The sequence below is a fragment of the Schistocerca gregaria genome, chromosome X (genome assembly GCF_023897955.1).
Source record: "Schistocerca gregaria isolate iqSchGreg1 chromosome X, iqSchGreg1.2, whole genome shotgun sequence".
Classification (NCBI taxonomy): domain Eukaryota; kingdom Metazoa; phylum Arthropoda; class Insecta; order Orthoptera; family Acrididae; genus Schistocerca; species Schistocerca gregaria.
In genome coordinates this window covers 308,250,024-308,267,773 of record NC_064931.1, presented here as the reverse complement: position 1 = coordinate 308,267,773, position 17,750 = coordinate 308,250,024, and the positions used below count along the sequence as shown (strand labels likewise).

The following is a 17,750-nucleotide window of genomic DNA, read 5'->3' as shown; positions in this document are numbered from 1 at the left end:
TAATCATCATCATCGTCGTCGTCGTCAACATAATCATCGTCCTCATCGTCAATATACTCATAGTCGTCGTCGTCAACAATCATCGTCGTCGTCGTCAACAATCATCGTCGTCGTCGTAAACATAATCATTGTCGTCGTCGTCAACATAATCATCGTCGTCGTCGTCAACGTAATCATCGTCGCCGTCGCCGTCGCCGTCAACGTAATCATCGTCGTCGTCGTCGTCAACATAATCATCGTCGTCGTCGTCGTCAACATAATCATCGTCGTCGTCGTCGTCGTCAACATAATCATCGTCGTCGTAGTAGTCGTCTTCGTCGTCATCGTCATCGATCCAGTCATCTCAAAGCAATTAATTTCGTCTAGCTGACATTAAAAAACGAGTCCAACAATATTTCTGCAATAATTTATGCATTCTGAAAAACAGTGCGCGTTTGCAACCTGCTGTAGGGACGTCGGGCTGCGAGTTTTTTGCTTTCAACACATTCGTTTAACTGGAGAGAGTGTAGCGTGGTATGAAGGCAGGGTGTATGATATCACCTTGTGTGCAGCTATAGCATAAACTATCGAACAAGTCTGAGTGATCCGTAAGAATAAAAGGTGCACATAGCAGTCGAATAATCAAATACCAAATTCCAAATGGCCCTCTTAAACACCATATTAAGGGTTTTGTTCATAAACATCGAAGAAGTGTCTCTTGAAAATGGGGACTGTTGCATAACAGTTGAATGGAAAAGTGTGCGAGGTCTTTGTTCAAGAAACTCATCTAAACAACCGTCAGCGGAGGCCGACATCACAAGGAACGTTTGTCGTGTTAGGAACAACATGGCATTGCTCAATTTGTCAGTCCTGCTACAGTTGTCTTTAAAATAGATACTTTTGATTACGTGAAGACCTTTACAGTGCGCAAACCACCAAATTACGGATAATTTTTACAACCAAGCTGGTTGGAGCCTTTAACAGTCACAGCAATATCTGGGGATATTAATGCTTTTATGGAAATGCCCAAGTTGCCCTGCAGTGAGCGGAGATTAACTAGGTGCTGTTGATACTTCAGGCCAAACAACCACCACTCTCTAAGCGCCGTTCCTGTCGAATTACAATCCTACTTAATTCTTGGTGGCGAAGGAGTTACTCAACGATACACGCAAATCATCAGCAACCATATTCTAGTGGCTAGCACACTGGACTCGCATTCGGGAGGACGACGGTTCAATCCCGCGTCCGGCCATCCTGATTTAGGTTTTCTGTGATTTCCCTAAATCACTCCAGGCAAATGCCGCGATGGTTCCTTTGAAAGGACACGGCCGACTTCCTTCCCCGCCCTCCCTAATCCGATGAGACCGATGACCTCGCTGTCTGGTCTCCTTCCCCAAACAACCAACCAACCATATCCTAGTATCACACAAAAAAACAAAGCCTCACTGTATTTCATGCACCGGGTGTCCCAGGATGAACGGTCAGTATTAAGGGATACGACATAAACGATCATTCGAAGCAAGAAAGTTAGTAAATATGTGCTCTAAAATGTATTCTCAAGAGCAATGAGCACATGTTCAACAGAAGAGATGTTTCACGGTAGCGAAGATGAAGCAGTACTCCTAGCTCTTACTGTATGCAGTAGTCCTAGCTCTTACTGTATGCATTTTAGAGCTCAAGTTTACTACACTTTTTTGCTTCGAATGATTGTTCCTGTCATATACCTGAATACTTACCATTCCTCCCGGGACACACTGTATTTGCATAAATGAACGCTATGTCTACTCCCTTCGGTAGACAACTTTCAAGAATCTGAATGGGTAAGGTTCACTACGTACTGGGAGCATACTGTGCTACATATTGGTACTTGTATGCCTTATTACGGTTTCTTTATGGAGACAGCAAGCAAGATTTACAGATCCAGATAAATCAGTTCTCTAACTTGAGTATATTGTTCTGTTCGACATTGAATACCTTTGCAAGGAGATGGTGCAGGAAGACGTACTACTAACAGACGGAAGACGAATCCAAAAGCAACGAGAAAGCGTGAAGGCTTCAGAAAGCCTCTGAGTACCCTAACTTCTTCCAAGACGCTACTGTTTGAAGGTTTTTGTACAATAGAATAACTGGGGTCACGTTAAAGAAGTAGAAATAAGCAAATGAACACAAAAACAAGCGACCTAGTAGTTCATATCACTCTGAAATTAATAACTGTATGCCGAGAAGACAAACGACCAAGGTGTGGATAAAGTGTTTAATGACTTCCCTTCAGCTAGCAGGCAATGATTCATGGACAAGCTACAGGCCGGTATCGTTACTTCGTTACATCCTACGATCGAACAAGTAGACTTTAGATTTGTAAGAAATGGCACATACAGCTGCTCTATCTCACCCGGCGCAGAGAAAGTGGTTTCGAGAAGTGGGATCTTATGGCAGCTTATGACAAAGTGCACCACAAAATGGTGAGGCTGAAGCTATACAACACTGCAAAAGATTATAAAATGGCTGTAAGCACTATCGGACTTAACATCTGAGGTAATCAGTCCCCTAGACTTAGAGCGACTTAAACCTAACTAACCTAAGGAGATCACACACGTCCATGCTCGAGGCAGGATTGGAACCTGCAACCGTAGCAGCAGCTCGATTCCAGACTAAAGGGCCTAGAACCGCTCGGCCACAGCTGCCGGCTCTAAAGTAGTTTCATTCTATCCTGCAGAACCAAGTTCGATGCTACGAACAGTAGTTGGAGGCATCACTTCCACAGTAGTGTCCCGCCCCGTCTAACATTTACACAAACGACCAGCCAAAATCTCATCACAGCGTAAGATTCATTTATATTATCGACCTGACTTCAGCAGTTCAGTGCAATGACTCTGAAATGACGTAAATACTACTGACAACAGAGCTTCATGATCTGTAAGTATATAGCAAAAAACACTGTTGGGACCAAATGCTACGAAGGTATACGAGTGTTCACATAGGCTTAGTGATCACGGAAGCCAATAGATCGTTTCACATTGTGTGGAAACGTGGGCGATTGGAGCACTGCATTAGCCTTAGGTATTTGGGGGTTACCGCGGTTGTAACTTTTAACACATGGAAACCACTCTGTTGATACAAGACAGAAGAATCAGCCCATAACAACTTCGGTCGGATGGACCGTGGGTCGACCTCCCAGCCTCTGAGGCTCATCAGCAGCAGACACAGCCCTCCAATCACCGGTCCACGACTCGACTGGATGGAGTACTGGCTCCGTCCGATCGCAGGGTCGCTGCTGTGCCCTTCTGCCGGAAGCGCTGACCTCTGCTCATTCTAGCCTGCCGCCACGGCCTACCTGTAGCCTCCTACAGACATCTACGCCTATCGGACACGGAAGTCAATAAATTATCGTTCACCACTGGCTGCCTATATCTTCAGCACCTACTCTCCGCCACCGCCAGGGAACCACTCACTCACACTCCCAATCCACACCCCTTACAAGTGGTGTCAGCAATGATCGCATCATCCTTTACACACATATAGCCACAACGGCTAACACCAAAACGTTTTCGAAGCTGCTGTTAGCAAATTGCTAAAGTCTATAGCAGTAAACTGAACGTTAAGAGAGGGGTCATGTGTCACAGTGCTGAATCTAGGAAGAAAAAACTGAAGCAGGAGTCTTTAACTAAACTGTCGCCTGACTAGACACATATTTACACCATCAGAGCTTCCCTCGACAGTTTGCTACCAGTCACAGTAAACTAAAGCGTATGAAATGTGGGTGGATTTTAGTACATGTCAAATGCAAATACCTGATAATTACGACACGTATTCACTACAGGAATTTGTTAACTGCAAGATCTCACTTGGAGATAAGACATTCAGGATACTTGTACGGTTTCCTATCAAAACACCGGCCACTTTAGAAAGTGAATACTTAACTGCCAAAAAGCTATGAAGCGAGTTCGGCACTGTGGAAAAAAGCGAGATGTGACCCTAAATTTAAGATAGTGAATGCTCCTCCTGAATTCCTTTCAGCAAACCAGCACGATGCTCACGTTAACTTCGTTTTTAAGATGTCTTACTACAAATCAGAATCCAGGAAAAAATACAAAGATACCACCTCTCTGGAATACGCAACATTCTCTACCATTTCTTACATCCGCGTACACCCACAATCTACAGTTTTTGGCTTCTGGAACAACAAAAGGCTCCATCTTCGAGCCGTAGCGCGGCAAACACAAACTCTCACAACAATGGCGAGGCTTTCTTAGCAGACGAGACAGTTTGAGGAGAGTTGTGTACATTATGAACCTGTGAATCGTATATTGCATTTTAAGTGAAACGCTGGGATGCGGAATCAGACAGGCATCTGCAGGAGGAGCGTTGAAAATTTCCTTAATCCACAATCAGGCTGGAAAAAAATAGGCCATTAAAACCAACGTCGGGTTCAGAAAATTGAAGACATATGTCTCTATTACAGCGACATCTTTAGAAATAGAGAAATTGGTTGAACTTAAGCAAGTCTTTGCTTTGTGCAAGGAATCATTTCGGAATTCATCGGAATTGTCTATGGAAAATTTAAACCAAAATGGAGGGACAAAGACAAATCTACAGACTGCCTTTAGTGAGCCACTTCGTTACGTTAGGAAAAACCATCTTTAATAAACGTGTAATTTACAAGAATGATGAATGCGTGAATTTAAAATATGATTATTTTACAGGTGTACGGATAGGTATCCTAAAAACCTGAGCAGTAAAAATATGGGAGTAATCGAATGAATGTTGTATTATGACGTTTGGAATTAGACTTATGAGATCGTATAATCCTCCAGGAAAAACTAAATTTAGGGAAAAGAACGTGCTGGATACAAAAAAGTGAGTACACAGAGGTAGAAGAGGGCATGGACAGGGTACGCACGACCTGATCAAGAAACTACAGACATTGGGTGAAACTAGGTTGCGATAAGATTCTATCAATAAGGTTCACCATCGTGGTTTTTGTGATGAGAGCTTTAATAATTAGTCTCTAGCGCATTGTCAGGCGCGTAATTACCAACTGTGTTGAAATACGTGAGAGTTTACTTACCCGTGTGTTGTTGCGCTCGGCTTTTAGCTCAGCTATTTCTTCATCGCGTTCCAAGAGATGCTCTCTAGCTTGGTTCAGCTCTTTAGTAAGGGTGGCGAACTCCTGTAAAAGAAATAAATAGTTTAACCCATAGAAAATCATAATTATGCTAGCTAACAAGACTGCGAATCGAAATATACGCCGAGAATTGATTCAGAAGCTTTCGAAGGTAGAGACATCTTCTCTAGATTACGACATTAATTTTACTCAGTGTACCATGTATTAATATTCAGCAGACAAAAAAAAGCTCCAGCAAATAATTCGCGCCAATGGAGCCAGGTACTTACCCGTCTGTGAGAAGAGAAGATGCCAGATCATTGGACACAAATCAGACAAATAACTTACTCCAACAACTGCATTACTTCATATTTTACGACATCACTGCGTCAGCCAACAATTTCCTTGGCAAATATTTATGTGATGTCTGTTCTTTCGGACATCTTCGAAAGAACAGACACCACATATATATAATTAAATCGATGACGGCCAATGATCTCTTCAGTGCGGATGCACACCAGACTCAAATTCTTGAGGGAACGAGTGAAATGCCGCGAGTGATGGGGATAATGGGCGAGCGGCACTACATTAGTAGTGTGTGGATAAGCCGAGAATTTGGGTTTCACGTGAGGCGTGCTGGGGTTTGCTGTCACTGTGTCCGGATGGCTTAGTAATTAGCTGAACTGCCTACTGAGCAGGGGATCTGGGTTCGAATCCCGATCCGGCACAAAGTTTCATCTTTCCCCATTGATTTAAAAATCAATCCCCACTCGCAGTCAATGACTGTAATCCCTTTGTGTCCTTGATAAATATTTTTTATACCCAGATGTGCGACATTTAACTTAATGAGCAGCTTACATATTTCCTCTGTTATTGTGGTTCAAACGTCTAGCTTAACTGATAAACTCTTGTGCTCAACATTTTATCTATTTATATATTTATTGCTATTTCTTCACGACCTGACCTCTTGAATCTCTGCTGTAAGATGTTTACCACACAAATGGCAGTGGATTAGAATCTGTTACTGCTTAAATTAATACAAAAATTCTTTGTAGCAAATCTTAATTTAACATAACATAATGAGAATACAAATAAAATCAAACCGATATGTACCCAGCACCAACTAAAGGTATGAAACAGAATGCCACCCACGTACAATATCTTGTTCTATCTCGGAAAGACTTGGAGTGTTTACAGTCCCTAACCTGAGTAGCTACATTGAATCGGCACTCTTTGGTGGTTACGTGTTTCGACACTCTTAGAGTCTTCTAAACTCTGTACGTCTTGCCGCTGCTCTGTTCAAAACAACCCGAAATGTAAAGTGACGTTCAAATACAAACTAACATGTATGACTGGAGAGAGGTGTTCCGATGAACACTAAAATTCTTGTTTCCGTCGACAAACATTGATCACCTTATTTAAAAATATAACTGCGCAGGAGAAGGTGTAAGCCAACGCCTTTTAATAGGAAGCATTGCGGCACTCACCAGTAACTATTTGGAAAGGTCATGTAAAACCCAAATCAAGAAGAGCACGAACACATTGAGTCAAAAACTGAATAATTTTATGGCTGTTAATCGAAATACTATCACTATTTTCATTTGCACGTCAACCTACAGTGTTTTAGTAGCTTATGAATTTCAGAGACAATTAACACATGTTTATGATGATACTTTTACGCGAGACTCTAGTCACCACTTTCTTTAACAGCAATTTCACGATGAAAGAACCTAGCACAACAACACACAGAAAAGCCCCGCTGCATTAAGTTACAGATTACCAAGACCATTTTCTCTTTAACACACTTCTTTCAAGCAGTTAAACGCCGCCGTTTTGCAGTTCCTATCTCTTCTAGGAAACTACCCAACACTTACAAAATTAAAGGGTGATCTTACGAAAAATTCATTTACTCTTATTGCGACGCAAAAGTTCTAAATTTGGTGCCTATAATCTTGTTCCGTAATGGTACATAAACGGACCGCTCTGCGACATCACCCTGGGGCTCGGAGACGCCCAGTGTTGAAATCACGAGGGTTTCTTACGGATGGGCGAGGAAAACATTCTGGACACACTGCTGCTCAGAATCTACACGAAAATGCATCAGGAGGTGTCATAAATCACGTGAATTAAAAGCTACTTCCGTAGGACGTTCTTCTTCACATACTTCACAGTCGAATACAGCAGTTGGCAGTACATTGTGCAACAGTGCCACGTTCTTGACGCCCTTGGGCACTGCTGACACCCCGAGACGATTCAAAGGATATTATGGGGTTGCCACCCCACTGAACGTCCCTCTCCTCTGTGGAGTGTAATGTTACCGCAGTTTTTGATCTTTTATATAGGGGTAATTACTGGGGACCGTTCAAAACCATTCGGTGAAATGTGAACATGATCCGAAACTGAGAAAGGTGTTTATTCTTTTTACGCCTTCATTTTTCCACAGATTCCTGTGGCATGTGAACGGGAGAGGGGAGTGACAGTGACATTTGCGTGAGTAAACGGCGAAGTGTTCCTCTAAGACCTCAGTTCGCGAACACACACGGTATCACCTGTGCACCTCTGTTGGAGACAACGAAAGTCTGCACAGATTCTCTCATCCACCAGTGCCTACCAGTTAGTAGGACAACCAACCCTTAAGACACTAGTGCATGCTAGCTGTATGCAAATTCCTAACGGTATCAAGAGGATTGCCTACCCCGCCGAAAGGTAGGAATCGGTGGATGGTTGTCTCTGCACAGATAAATTTGTAAAATGCCCAGCAAAAATGTACGGGTGGCGCCGAGGTTGCTGCTAAACTGGGGAGCCTTAGACGGTCCCCTTGTCATCTTATTCAACGTTGCATCCTCCCATGCACACATCACGGGAGGACGCCAATAAGGAGGGCTCAAAAAGCATAAACACCCTTTGCGGTTTCGGATGACGTTCAGATTTCGTCGAATGGAATTGAAAGGTCCCTTGTGGTCGCCCTCTCCCCCTTTCAATACCAGAGCAAAAATTGCGGTCACGTTGCACTCGAAAGGGCCTAAATGAAGTTCACTGATGTTGCAGCCCTATGATGACCTTAGCGAAGGGTTCAATTGTCCGGGGGTTTCAGCAATGTTAAAGCTTGTAAAGAACATCGTCCTGTTGCACATCGCAATGACAGCTGTCATTTTCGACTGCGAAATGTGTGAAAATGAACGGACCAAGGGAAGGGCTGGTTCCATACACGCCATTTATGACACACCCCGAGGCATTTTCGTGGCGATTCTAAGCAGCAGAGTGCCCAAAATGTTTTCTTAGGCCACCCATAAGAAAACACTGCGATTTCAACGCTGGGCGTCGCGGTACTTACGTGGTCGCAGAGGAGTCAACAAAACAGGTGAGACGTGGATAAGGAGAGGCGTGACGATCTTTCCATTGTGTGGCACGTCCGATGGCGTTGGATGGGAATTGGGGTGAGAAACGTCTAAGATGTGGCCTTTTTTTCACATGTATCCACACCTCGCTGTTTGAAGCATCGTCGTCCCCGAGGGTGACGTCGCATAGCGCCACGTAATCGCATCATTACAGAGAAAGATTGTAGGTACCTTCGATCGAAATTTCGAAGATTGGCACCACAATGGGAGAAAATGGCGAATTATTAAAAAGTGAAGTACTTCGCTAAATAAGAGTAATACGAGAAAGTTCACACAGAATTTACGTGATTCACTTACCTTGTGCGGTAGGAGGCTCAAGCGGTATAGAGAATGTTTACCAATTATTCGATGGTAACCACACTGTGCAACATGTGGCGTGATATAAAAGTTCTTGTACAAAAAATGCCTGTTTTCTCAGTGTGTGTATTATCTTAAGTAGCTGAGGAAACGTGGCACGTACAGAGCTGTAGGAAAAAGTACGAAGTGATGGTTCAAATGGCTCTGAGCACTATGGGACTTAACATCTGAGGTCATCAGTCCCCTAGAACTTAGAACTAATTAAACCTAACCAACCTAAGGACAGCACACACATTTATGCCCGAGGCAGGATTCGAACCTGCGACCGTAGCGGTTGCGCGGTTCCAGACCGCAGATAAGGAAAACAAGTATATCATGGTAGCACTGGGATTAATTAAATATACAACATGCGTAATGGTGCACATTAAAATACATTAACCTTTCTGGGCCCGAGCAATAATATTCTGAACACAAATTCAATGGAACATTGAGCATTAAATCCTTTCGCCATCAGACACGTGTTGGTAATTAATGATTGACGTGTAACTAACAGACACTGGATGATGGCAACATGTTGCCGAAATGCGTCCTGAAAATAAACATCTGAAAGTAAACGTGACTGACGCTGAGAAATTGTTGTTTTAAGAATCTCAAAAACGATTATTTATTTAGACATGGGAGAGGCCTGTGGAAGGACAGCATAACGACGCTGTAGCGGCAGTATTGAATCACAGCGACGAGCGGCCAGTGGCGAACACGCGAGCTCGCTCGTTGGCACGGAACACCGCCTGCAGCGCGTCACAGCCCGCACGCACACCGCCAGCCGCAACCCACACAGCCTGTCTTCCACTATGCTACATTACATTACGCATATTGTCCCTAATACCACGAAAAAGGCAATATTTGTTCAATGGCATCACATTCAATCGTCACAAAAACAACTTACTCACCCAAAAATCTGATGACGTCTGCTTCCTGATTTAAGTTCTGATGCTTACTGTACTACTTTCTGATTATTATGAAGAAACGCCGTAAAGGCAATCTGTCGAGTCTACAATTACGCTTAATACCGATGGGACGCATTTGCTTATCTTAGGTACAATCAACAACTTGACATTCGGGTATTCGCAGTCGTTAAGGAATGCCTTGCTACGACACACTTTGTGGCCGATGAGGATTTTCTGCATATTGTAAACTACTTGAATAACAAAGCGACTGCACGGCAAGCGAGTGGAATACTTCACCTCGTATCTACGTACGGCGAACGGCGAACGCTTCGGTAGTCATAGTGACTACGTTGTGAAGTTAATGAAATTGTGTAATCGTTGGTTTGTTAGTAGTATTGTTAATAAATACATTTGTATTTCCTATACTCTTTACCTCATGAATGATATGAATGACCAACGCTGTTCTCACAATGCTGAAGTCGTATCTTTGTAGTCTCGGACCAAGTTCACTAATGAACCACGTAAAAGTCATAAGAGATTGCCTCTGTCTTCGAGTCTATACGTACGTACTTTTTATTATTCCAGGGCTAACATTGAAAATTGAGGGCCAAAATCTGTAGAAGCTAATGTTCGTCTTACCGCACAGAAACGGACTTTATAAATATTTTTCCAATTATCATACCGTTTCTGAGAAAATTATTTGCAGAACACTTCTCAGATAGGTAAGTTAATAAAATATGACGCTATTTGAAGGGCCCAAAGCAGATTTCAACAGCATTTCTCTGCCACCTTCATCAAAACGTAACACGAGCGAGAGTACTATTCAGTTAATACGATACTTCCTCAAATTTTAAGGTTGATAAAAGCAGCAACAAACGAGGACTTTTGTAAAAGTTACTGTTTTCCGTTCTGAACAGACAGCCTAACAAAACATCGTACGATTTCAATAACGGAATACTACTGAGAACCCCGTTGCGTTCAAATTCAAACGTTTATGCACTATTCATTAGGAAAGGTTGCCCTATGAACAACCTAAACTCCGCTACGCAGCAGATTTACGTCCTTAATACAACGGCAAGGTAAAAGTTCTCGACCTGGAAAGGTACATACGTACACAATTTTGTTCTTGATGTGTTCGAACATTTTCGCAATGCTTCATGTCCAACGGCTGAGGAGTAATTAAATTTAAAAGTTCAATGTAGAAACTCTGTAGTCTATGTTTCGCTGAATTGATAAAGTAGACTGCAGTACGGATCTACATTTCTTTGTTTTGGAACAGTTTACAGCCAACAGGAATTCATCCAAAGTTGATGAATGTTTATGAAAAGACTGCTCCTTCAATCCCATCACTTGCCTTATTTCATCATCATCATCTTATTTCTCTCCAAGACGATACATGCGAATAAAAATCTCAATACTGCCATTACAAACGAAAATGTCGAGCAATTGCACAATTTGGTATTGGACGAGTGTGTGTAAAATAGCTGACACAGTCATTCCCGGGACGTTCCAGACGATTAATTAACTATGGGAATAGTTTGAGCAAACTGTGCGACGCGTTTTCTGAAGCTGAACAAAACAAAGGATAAATTAAATTTCCATGAGTGCTGATCTTTTTTTTATTTTTTAATCAGATTGACTGTGCGTAGCGATTTTTTTCTGTGCGTGAGACGACAGTTCACTACTTAGAGTCAGAAACGGAACGCAATGAAAGCAGTGGGTGCAATCTCTGTCTGAAAAAAGACGAGGTCTAATTCATTTGGCGAATAAGTTTACGGCCAGTGTTTGATTCAAAAGGGACTGCACATATTGATTACCTTGCAACGAATAAAACAAGAACGGATGAATACCACACAAGTCTTGTAGCGGCTATCATGAAGAAATGTGAAAATTGCGAACGAACAAGTGGAGAAAAAAGTCATCATGCAACTGCACAACCCACCTACACTGACAGTTGCTTCGGTACTTGAAAAATACAGGTTCTTGTAGTACGCACTGAACTACCTTTACCCTATGGTATCCCTAAAAATGAAAGCAGTGGAGAGTAGCAAATAGACTTCCTGGAAGATCAGCACTGTGAACTAGATACTCGACATAACTAAGTGCACCTCAATGTTAGAGACTAATCCAGTCTCTATTGGAGAAAGAAGCTTCGAGCCACGCCTGACTCGCACAGTCGGTGAAAGCAGTGCCGGCGAAAGGAGAGTGAGCAGGCTCGAATTCCTGTCGGCCACAAAATTTCAGACAGTCAGGAAAGCTCAATACAATAGAAATTCCACCGTCAAATAATAACCACGACATGTTCTTTTACAGCTGTGAATGTCATCCTTCTTCCAATGCATTTAAAGAAAACATAAAAACCTAGCTGCAAAGAAATTACAGATGATGGCCTCGATACTGTATTGTAAAGGCGTGTTTCCGTGTTAAACCAGTCTCACTATTAAGAAAAATTTCGTAGTCAACGTTACACAATACGTACATCATTCAGACTGAAGCAAAGCGGCTTGGGGCAACATACTGTTATCGCACTGTCATTTGGAAATAAAAACGTGGTTATACAAATGTATGCGTGCGATATAATCCAATAGCTTTAAACACCGATTTATACCTGATGTCATACTACAAAACAATTCTACACTTTTTATTTGTTGTTTACTTTCTCCAATATAAAAAATGGTTAAAATGGCTCTGAGCACTATGGGACTCAACTGCTGTGGTCATTAGTCTGCTAGAACTTAGAACTACTTAAACCTAACTAACCTAAGGACATCACACACATCCATGCCCGAGGCAGGATTCGAACCTGCGACCGTAGCTCTCCAATATCATTGGCAGCTTAAGGGACTAGTTACTGTACCTCTCGCGAAAATGTCACTTAGCTTGTGGAACGGAAGTAGACATGGGGCGCAGTATTAGTGAAATGCGTAAAAGTTGCTTTCTTACATTATGCTACGAGAGATTGTGAGAGAGGACATGGCGACCCGCCTTCAAAGTTGGGTATATATCTGATTCTGACATCAGACGCCTAGCCTTCGAAAACACAATTGTTGAGCTTACATGTAGTGCAACAGATGGCTGGGAAGGTGGACATGCATCTTTAGATTGGAGGCGGTACCTTTGTCTAGCGGGAGGTAACGCGGCAAGGCAGAAGGCCGTGTACGCGCACGCGATGAACCGGCACACATTAAGCGTGGCGTGCTGATTATATCACACACGGCCAATGGCACGCCACACCAGTAGCTGAAGCGAGTCAATAACAACGTGAGTACAGTTTCTTCGGATGACTAACACGTGGACTCTTATGTGTAGCGCGCTCAGGGGACTGCGATCAATAGCCTGTGACGTGCAGCACTGCTTTGATCTGGCAACACAAAACGACTCTATTAATAATTGGTGGTCGATGAAAACCCGCCTCCCAGTTACGCAGATGCCACCACACTGCGTTTTTATTCGTTGCTTCATTCAGTTCAAGCCTTGGTGAATAAAGGTTCAAACCATTCAGCGTTGACAATAACATCATCATTCCGTTCTCTAATACTATCGAAAATACGCATAGCATGATACATCCGCAAACATCCTCACTTACATAAAAGGAAACACAAACAAACTCGTCTATTTGAGGGATAACCTTATTTTATGTTTTTTCATTTCCTTCCCCAATACACTGCTTACAGGACCTGTAAACATGACTACGAGATGATCTTACCGCTACGTAAGTTGTTCTTCGTCGTAGAAGTGGGTCTTCCGTGTCTAAACACGAAGCACTGCTTACCAGATAAAACAAACTGGAACGAATCGACTGTGAGCACCACCATCACAACCACCTCATCCGCATTTTTCAACCTGATATGTCGAGAGCAAAGTAAATCATTAAGACTGGAGCATAAAGCGTTTTCGCTGAATGGGGCCCGAACAAACTTCAGAATAATGAGCTTTAGCAGAATATCACTAGCTGCATATTAAAGGCAGATATACTTTATCCGAACAAAACCAGGGAAAGGTTGAGGTGGAATTTGACTACTGATACCTGCGTCGAAGAGACAGCAATCATAACCGTAGAAAAGAAAGAGCCCAACAGAACTCTGCGAAACAGCAAGTAGAAGGGACGGGTCTGCTTGCATCAAAAACACGTCGCTCAAGCTAGATACTTTTCAAAGTGGTTCAAAAATGGTTCTCAGCACTATGGGGCTTAATATCTGAGGTAATCAGTCCCCTAGACTTAGAACTACTTAAACCTAACTAACCTAAGGACATCACACACATCCATACCAGAGGCAGGATTCGAACCTGCGATCGTAGAGGTCGCGCGGTTCCAGACTGAAGCGCCTAGAGCCGCTCGGCCACTGCGGCCGGCTTTTCAAAGTGGTGTGCGACTGATTTTCGTATGTATCATTACGGATTTAGCAATCAAGGTATAACATCCACCATGCTGTAGTCACCTCAATGTTTTGGGGCCTGGTGGTCCAGCGCGAGAAGGGTAGCCGCATAGTCTAAGGCTCCTTGCCACGGGTCGCGCGGCTCCCCCAGTTGGCGGCTCGAATCCTCCCTCGGGCATGGGTGTGTGTTATCCTTAGCGTAAGTTTGGTTTCAGTTACAATATGTCGTGTGTCAACCGAGGGACCGATGACCTCAGCAGTTAAGTCCCATAGGAACTTATCACAAATTTCCAAATTTCCTGGTGCTCGAGCAGTAAAGTGTACGCCTGAAACCGAAAGGCCACGGGATCGAATCTCGATCGGATTTTTCGATCTACGTTTTAATTCAATGTTCACCGCTGATTGGTGTGGAGATTTACCAGGAACGGCACGTGGTTTCGATTACACGAAGAACTGTAGATCCCCTTTCCCGGGTTGTATAACTGTGGTATGTGGCCGAAGTGGAGCCCATTCGAAAGACTTGCACGGAGTCACTGAGCCGCAAGAAATTACCATCTAAATGTCATTCCAACTCGACAGAATTTATGTTGCGTTTATTAACGCCTTAACTTTCCCAAACTTAACAATTACGTGCAATTTTTAAGAACTGTTTGTAATTTGCAAGGGTACTCTTTATTAAAATGTAGTCTTTTCATAATACGTGTGATCATTTATGGTGGGGAAGAGAGTTGGGAAGATTAATAGCGTTTACGACCCACCAACGGCTAAACCATTACAGACAGAACAAAAAGTAATAAAACAGGAAATCATCCGTGGTCTTTTCAATGGCACCAGCCCACTAATTTAAAGAAATTATAGAAAATAAATCAAGATGATCTGACGAGAATTAGAAACGTTGTCCTACAGATGCAGATCTCGTATCGTAACTTTGTCCTATAACCCGGTGAGAATTTAGAGCTTTTCGAGACACCTGTGACACTGTTGGTTACGTTAAATATTTGTTAAGTACTTCTGCACGTGTTTGATTTCTCTTTATACCTGATATGATTGTGTTGGCCGCGTGTGCGGTTTGCTACATTTGCGAAAAAGATTACTTGATTGGCTATAGAGTGCCAGCCGTCGAACCCACTTACACATATGTGAACCACGGCATGAATTTACTTCTTCCTGAACGAGGGGTTATTTCGACTTCTAAGAGCGCGTGGACGGGAAGCTAAATTGTTTTACAATCAAAATAGTTTATTTTATTTGTATTTATTAATATACATAACGTGGTTCGGTAAGCTTAGATGTTAACTGTCAAGCAACAAAGATAAAGAGGTCGGTTCATTCCTTGGTCCATCCTAGAATTTTTTTGTCGCTCTTCGCCTCCGGCAATGATTTGTCCATGTGAAAAAATCCGCGTCGCGCAGTAATTCCAAATCCACGTTACGCTGTGGATCCATCTAAAACTATCGAAAGATGCAACGGGACCATGTCTACTAAAACACTTTAGCGTTCATACCAAACTGCAGGTTGACAACAGCTTTAATCCTCCTCAGATCACCGTATCACGATTCTGGCCTTGTGACACGGACAGTCATTCTGATGGAAGGTGCCATAGCTAGAAGACATCAAGCATTAATCAATATAAGCGGTCCGCAAAAGCGTTCAGTTAGTCCACAGCTGTCATGGTGCCTATCCCATGTCTCAAGGAAGCCCAGGTGAATGATCCCCACATAATATATCTTCATAATACCGTTCCCACTGGTGCATTTTTTTCGGTCAGCCGTTCTCCTGGATGGCGGTGTATCCAGACATGACCATCGAGCTGGTGTAACAAGAACCGTAATTTACCCGACGAGGCAACACGTTTCACTTATCCACTGCCCATTATCGACGACCCCTTCCCCACTGCAATCGTAACTGATGATGTCGTTGAATCAACAAGAGAACACACAGGGATTGTGTGCTGCGGAGCTCCACGTTCAACAATGTGCACTGAAAGGTGTGCTCCAAAACACTTCAGTATGCACCAGTATTGTACTCTGTCGCTGAATCTGCCACACGTCTACTTTACAGCATGGGCAAGCCTCCGACCTCCACGTTCTCTTATGAGGCATGGACGTCGAACACCTTGTCGTCTACATGAGGTTTCGACGTCCTTCAACCACTTTCCATAGACGCGCACAACAGTAGCACGCGAACAGTAAACCGTTTACAAGATGCTCGTTTTCCCAGGTGGCGGATCATAACCATCCCCCTTTGTGAAGGTCGCTTGCGTCAGTTGATTTCTCAGTTTGCGGCCCATAACGTCACTAGAACGATTTTCCATTCGTCTCAGCTCCGTCCACTTACTTCGCATAAGGTATGTCTACACGATGCCTCTTTCCTCGTACGCAATCGCAGCCTCATTGGAATAAAAGGGCATGCAAGAAAATTTGTGGAAAAACACATGTATGGATTTTCCTCATTCTGAAAGCAGTCTACTATGGATAACCTTCTTCGCCTGGGAATTTGTGCTGCGTTTATTGTGATGAAAAGGCAACACAAAAAGGAAAATTCAACTGCGAGTGTAGGTAAAGAAGTATCAAATAATAGAAGTACGAGAAATATCAAGTGAGGACGACGTTTTGTTTGCAAATTTTATGAACAAGTCACAGCGAGATTATGGATTTCCTGCTTGTGAAACTGCAGCTATAACGCTAGCAGTAAAATTTCGTTAGCTAGTAACTCACGACATAAATACCAGTTTGATCTATTTATTTCACATTTCAAAACAAAGCATTTCATTGATTATTCCTGAAATAGAGAAATATTTAAGGGAGGTTATAAGCAAAAGCAATAAGTATTACGCACGGCCTCCATTTCCACGACATTGCGCATACACAAATGTGCATGCGTAGTTGCGCTGTTGGAAATTTATGCGCATGCAAGCAAAAAGTTGAGAAGAAAGAAGGCATCGTGTGGGCGCAACTTTACCGCGTCACGCGTCTGCAACGTCAAAATGGTTCAAATGGCTCTGAGCACTATGGGACTTTATATCTATGGTCATCAGTCCCCTAGAACTTAGAACTACTTAAACCTAACTAACCTAAGGACATCACACACATCCACGCCCGGGGCAGGATTCGAACCTGCGACCGTAACGGTTGCGCGGTTCCAGACTGTAGCGCCTAGAACTGCTCGGCCACTCCGGACGGCAAACTTTGGTGTTAAATATTTCATTCCCCCAATGGTTTTTATTTTGTATGAACTATAATCCCTGTAGTAACACTGCAATTCCTCTTACAACCCCTACAGACGCTTCACCGGCCGTTATTATGGCTGGAGCTGGTGAAGAGCGAGTAAAGAGAATAAGCAGTAGTATGTAAAGGTGTCTGAACCAGCCACGAATGTTAGATTGTAATTTTAGGCCTTACTGATTGAAGTGCAATACGGATGAAAATACTCAGGCTATTGCATCGGGATCAGAATGACAACAGCCGCTAGTCTGTTGAGCTCCCGACAACCAAGAATGTTTCAGAGTACAGCCTCGGTGTTTGGAGGCACCGTATGTTTAAGCTGCGCAGTCGGCAACGTTCGTTTAAAGTATCACAATATGAGATTTCATGTCATCTGCTGGGCTCCAGGGAAAAATCGTTTTATGTAAATTAAGCAAGGGTACATA

At 43.1% G+C, this 17,750-nt stretch overlaps 1 protein-coding gene across 1 annotated transcript in view; it reads right to left on the bottom strand.

Moving 5' to 3' along the window:
- LOC126297513 (liprin-alpha-1-like) overlaps positions 1-17,750 on the bottom strand; it is a gene marked incomplete at its 3' end in the record, with an annotated part of 961,648 nt that overhangs the window by 136,411 nt on the left and 807,487 nt on the right. The window contains 1 exon segment of the mRNA XM_049988399.1: positions 5,048-5,149. Within this exon segment, the coding sequence (XP_049844356.1) occupies positions 5,048-5,149 (102 nt within the window).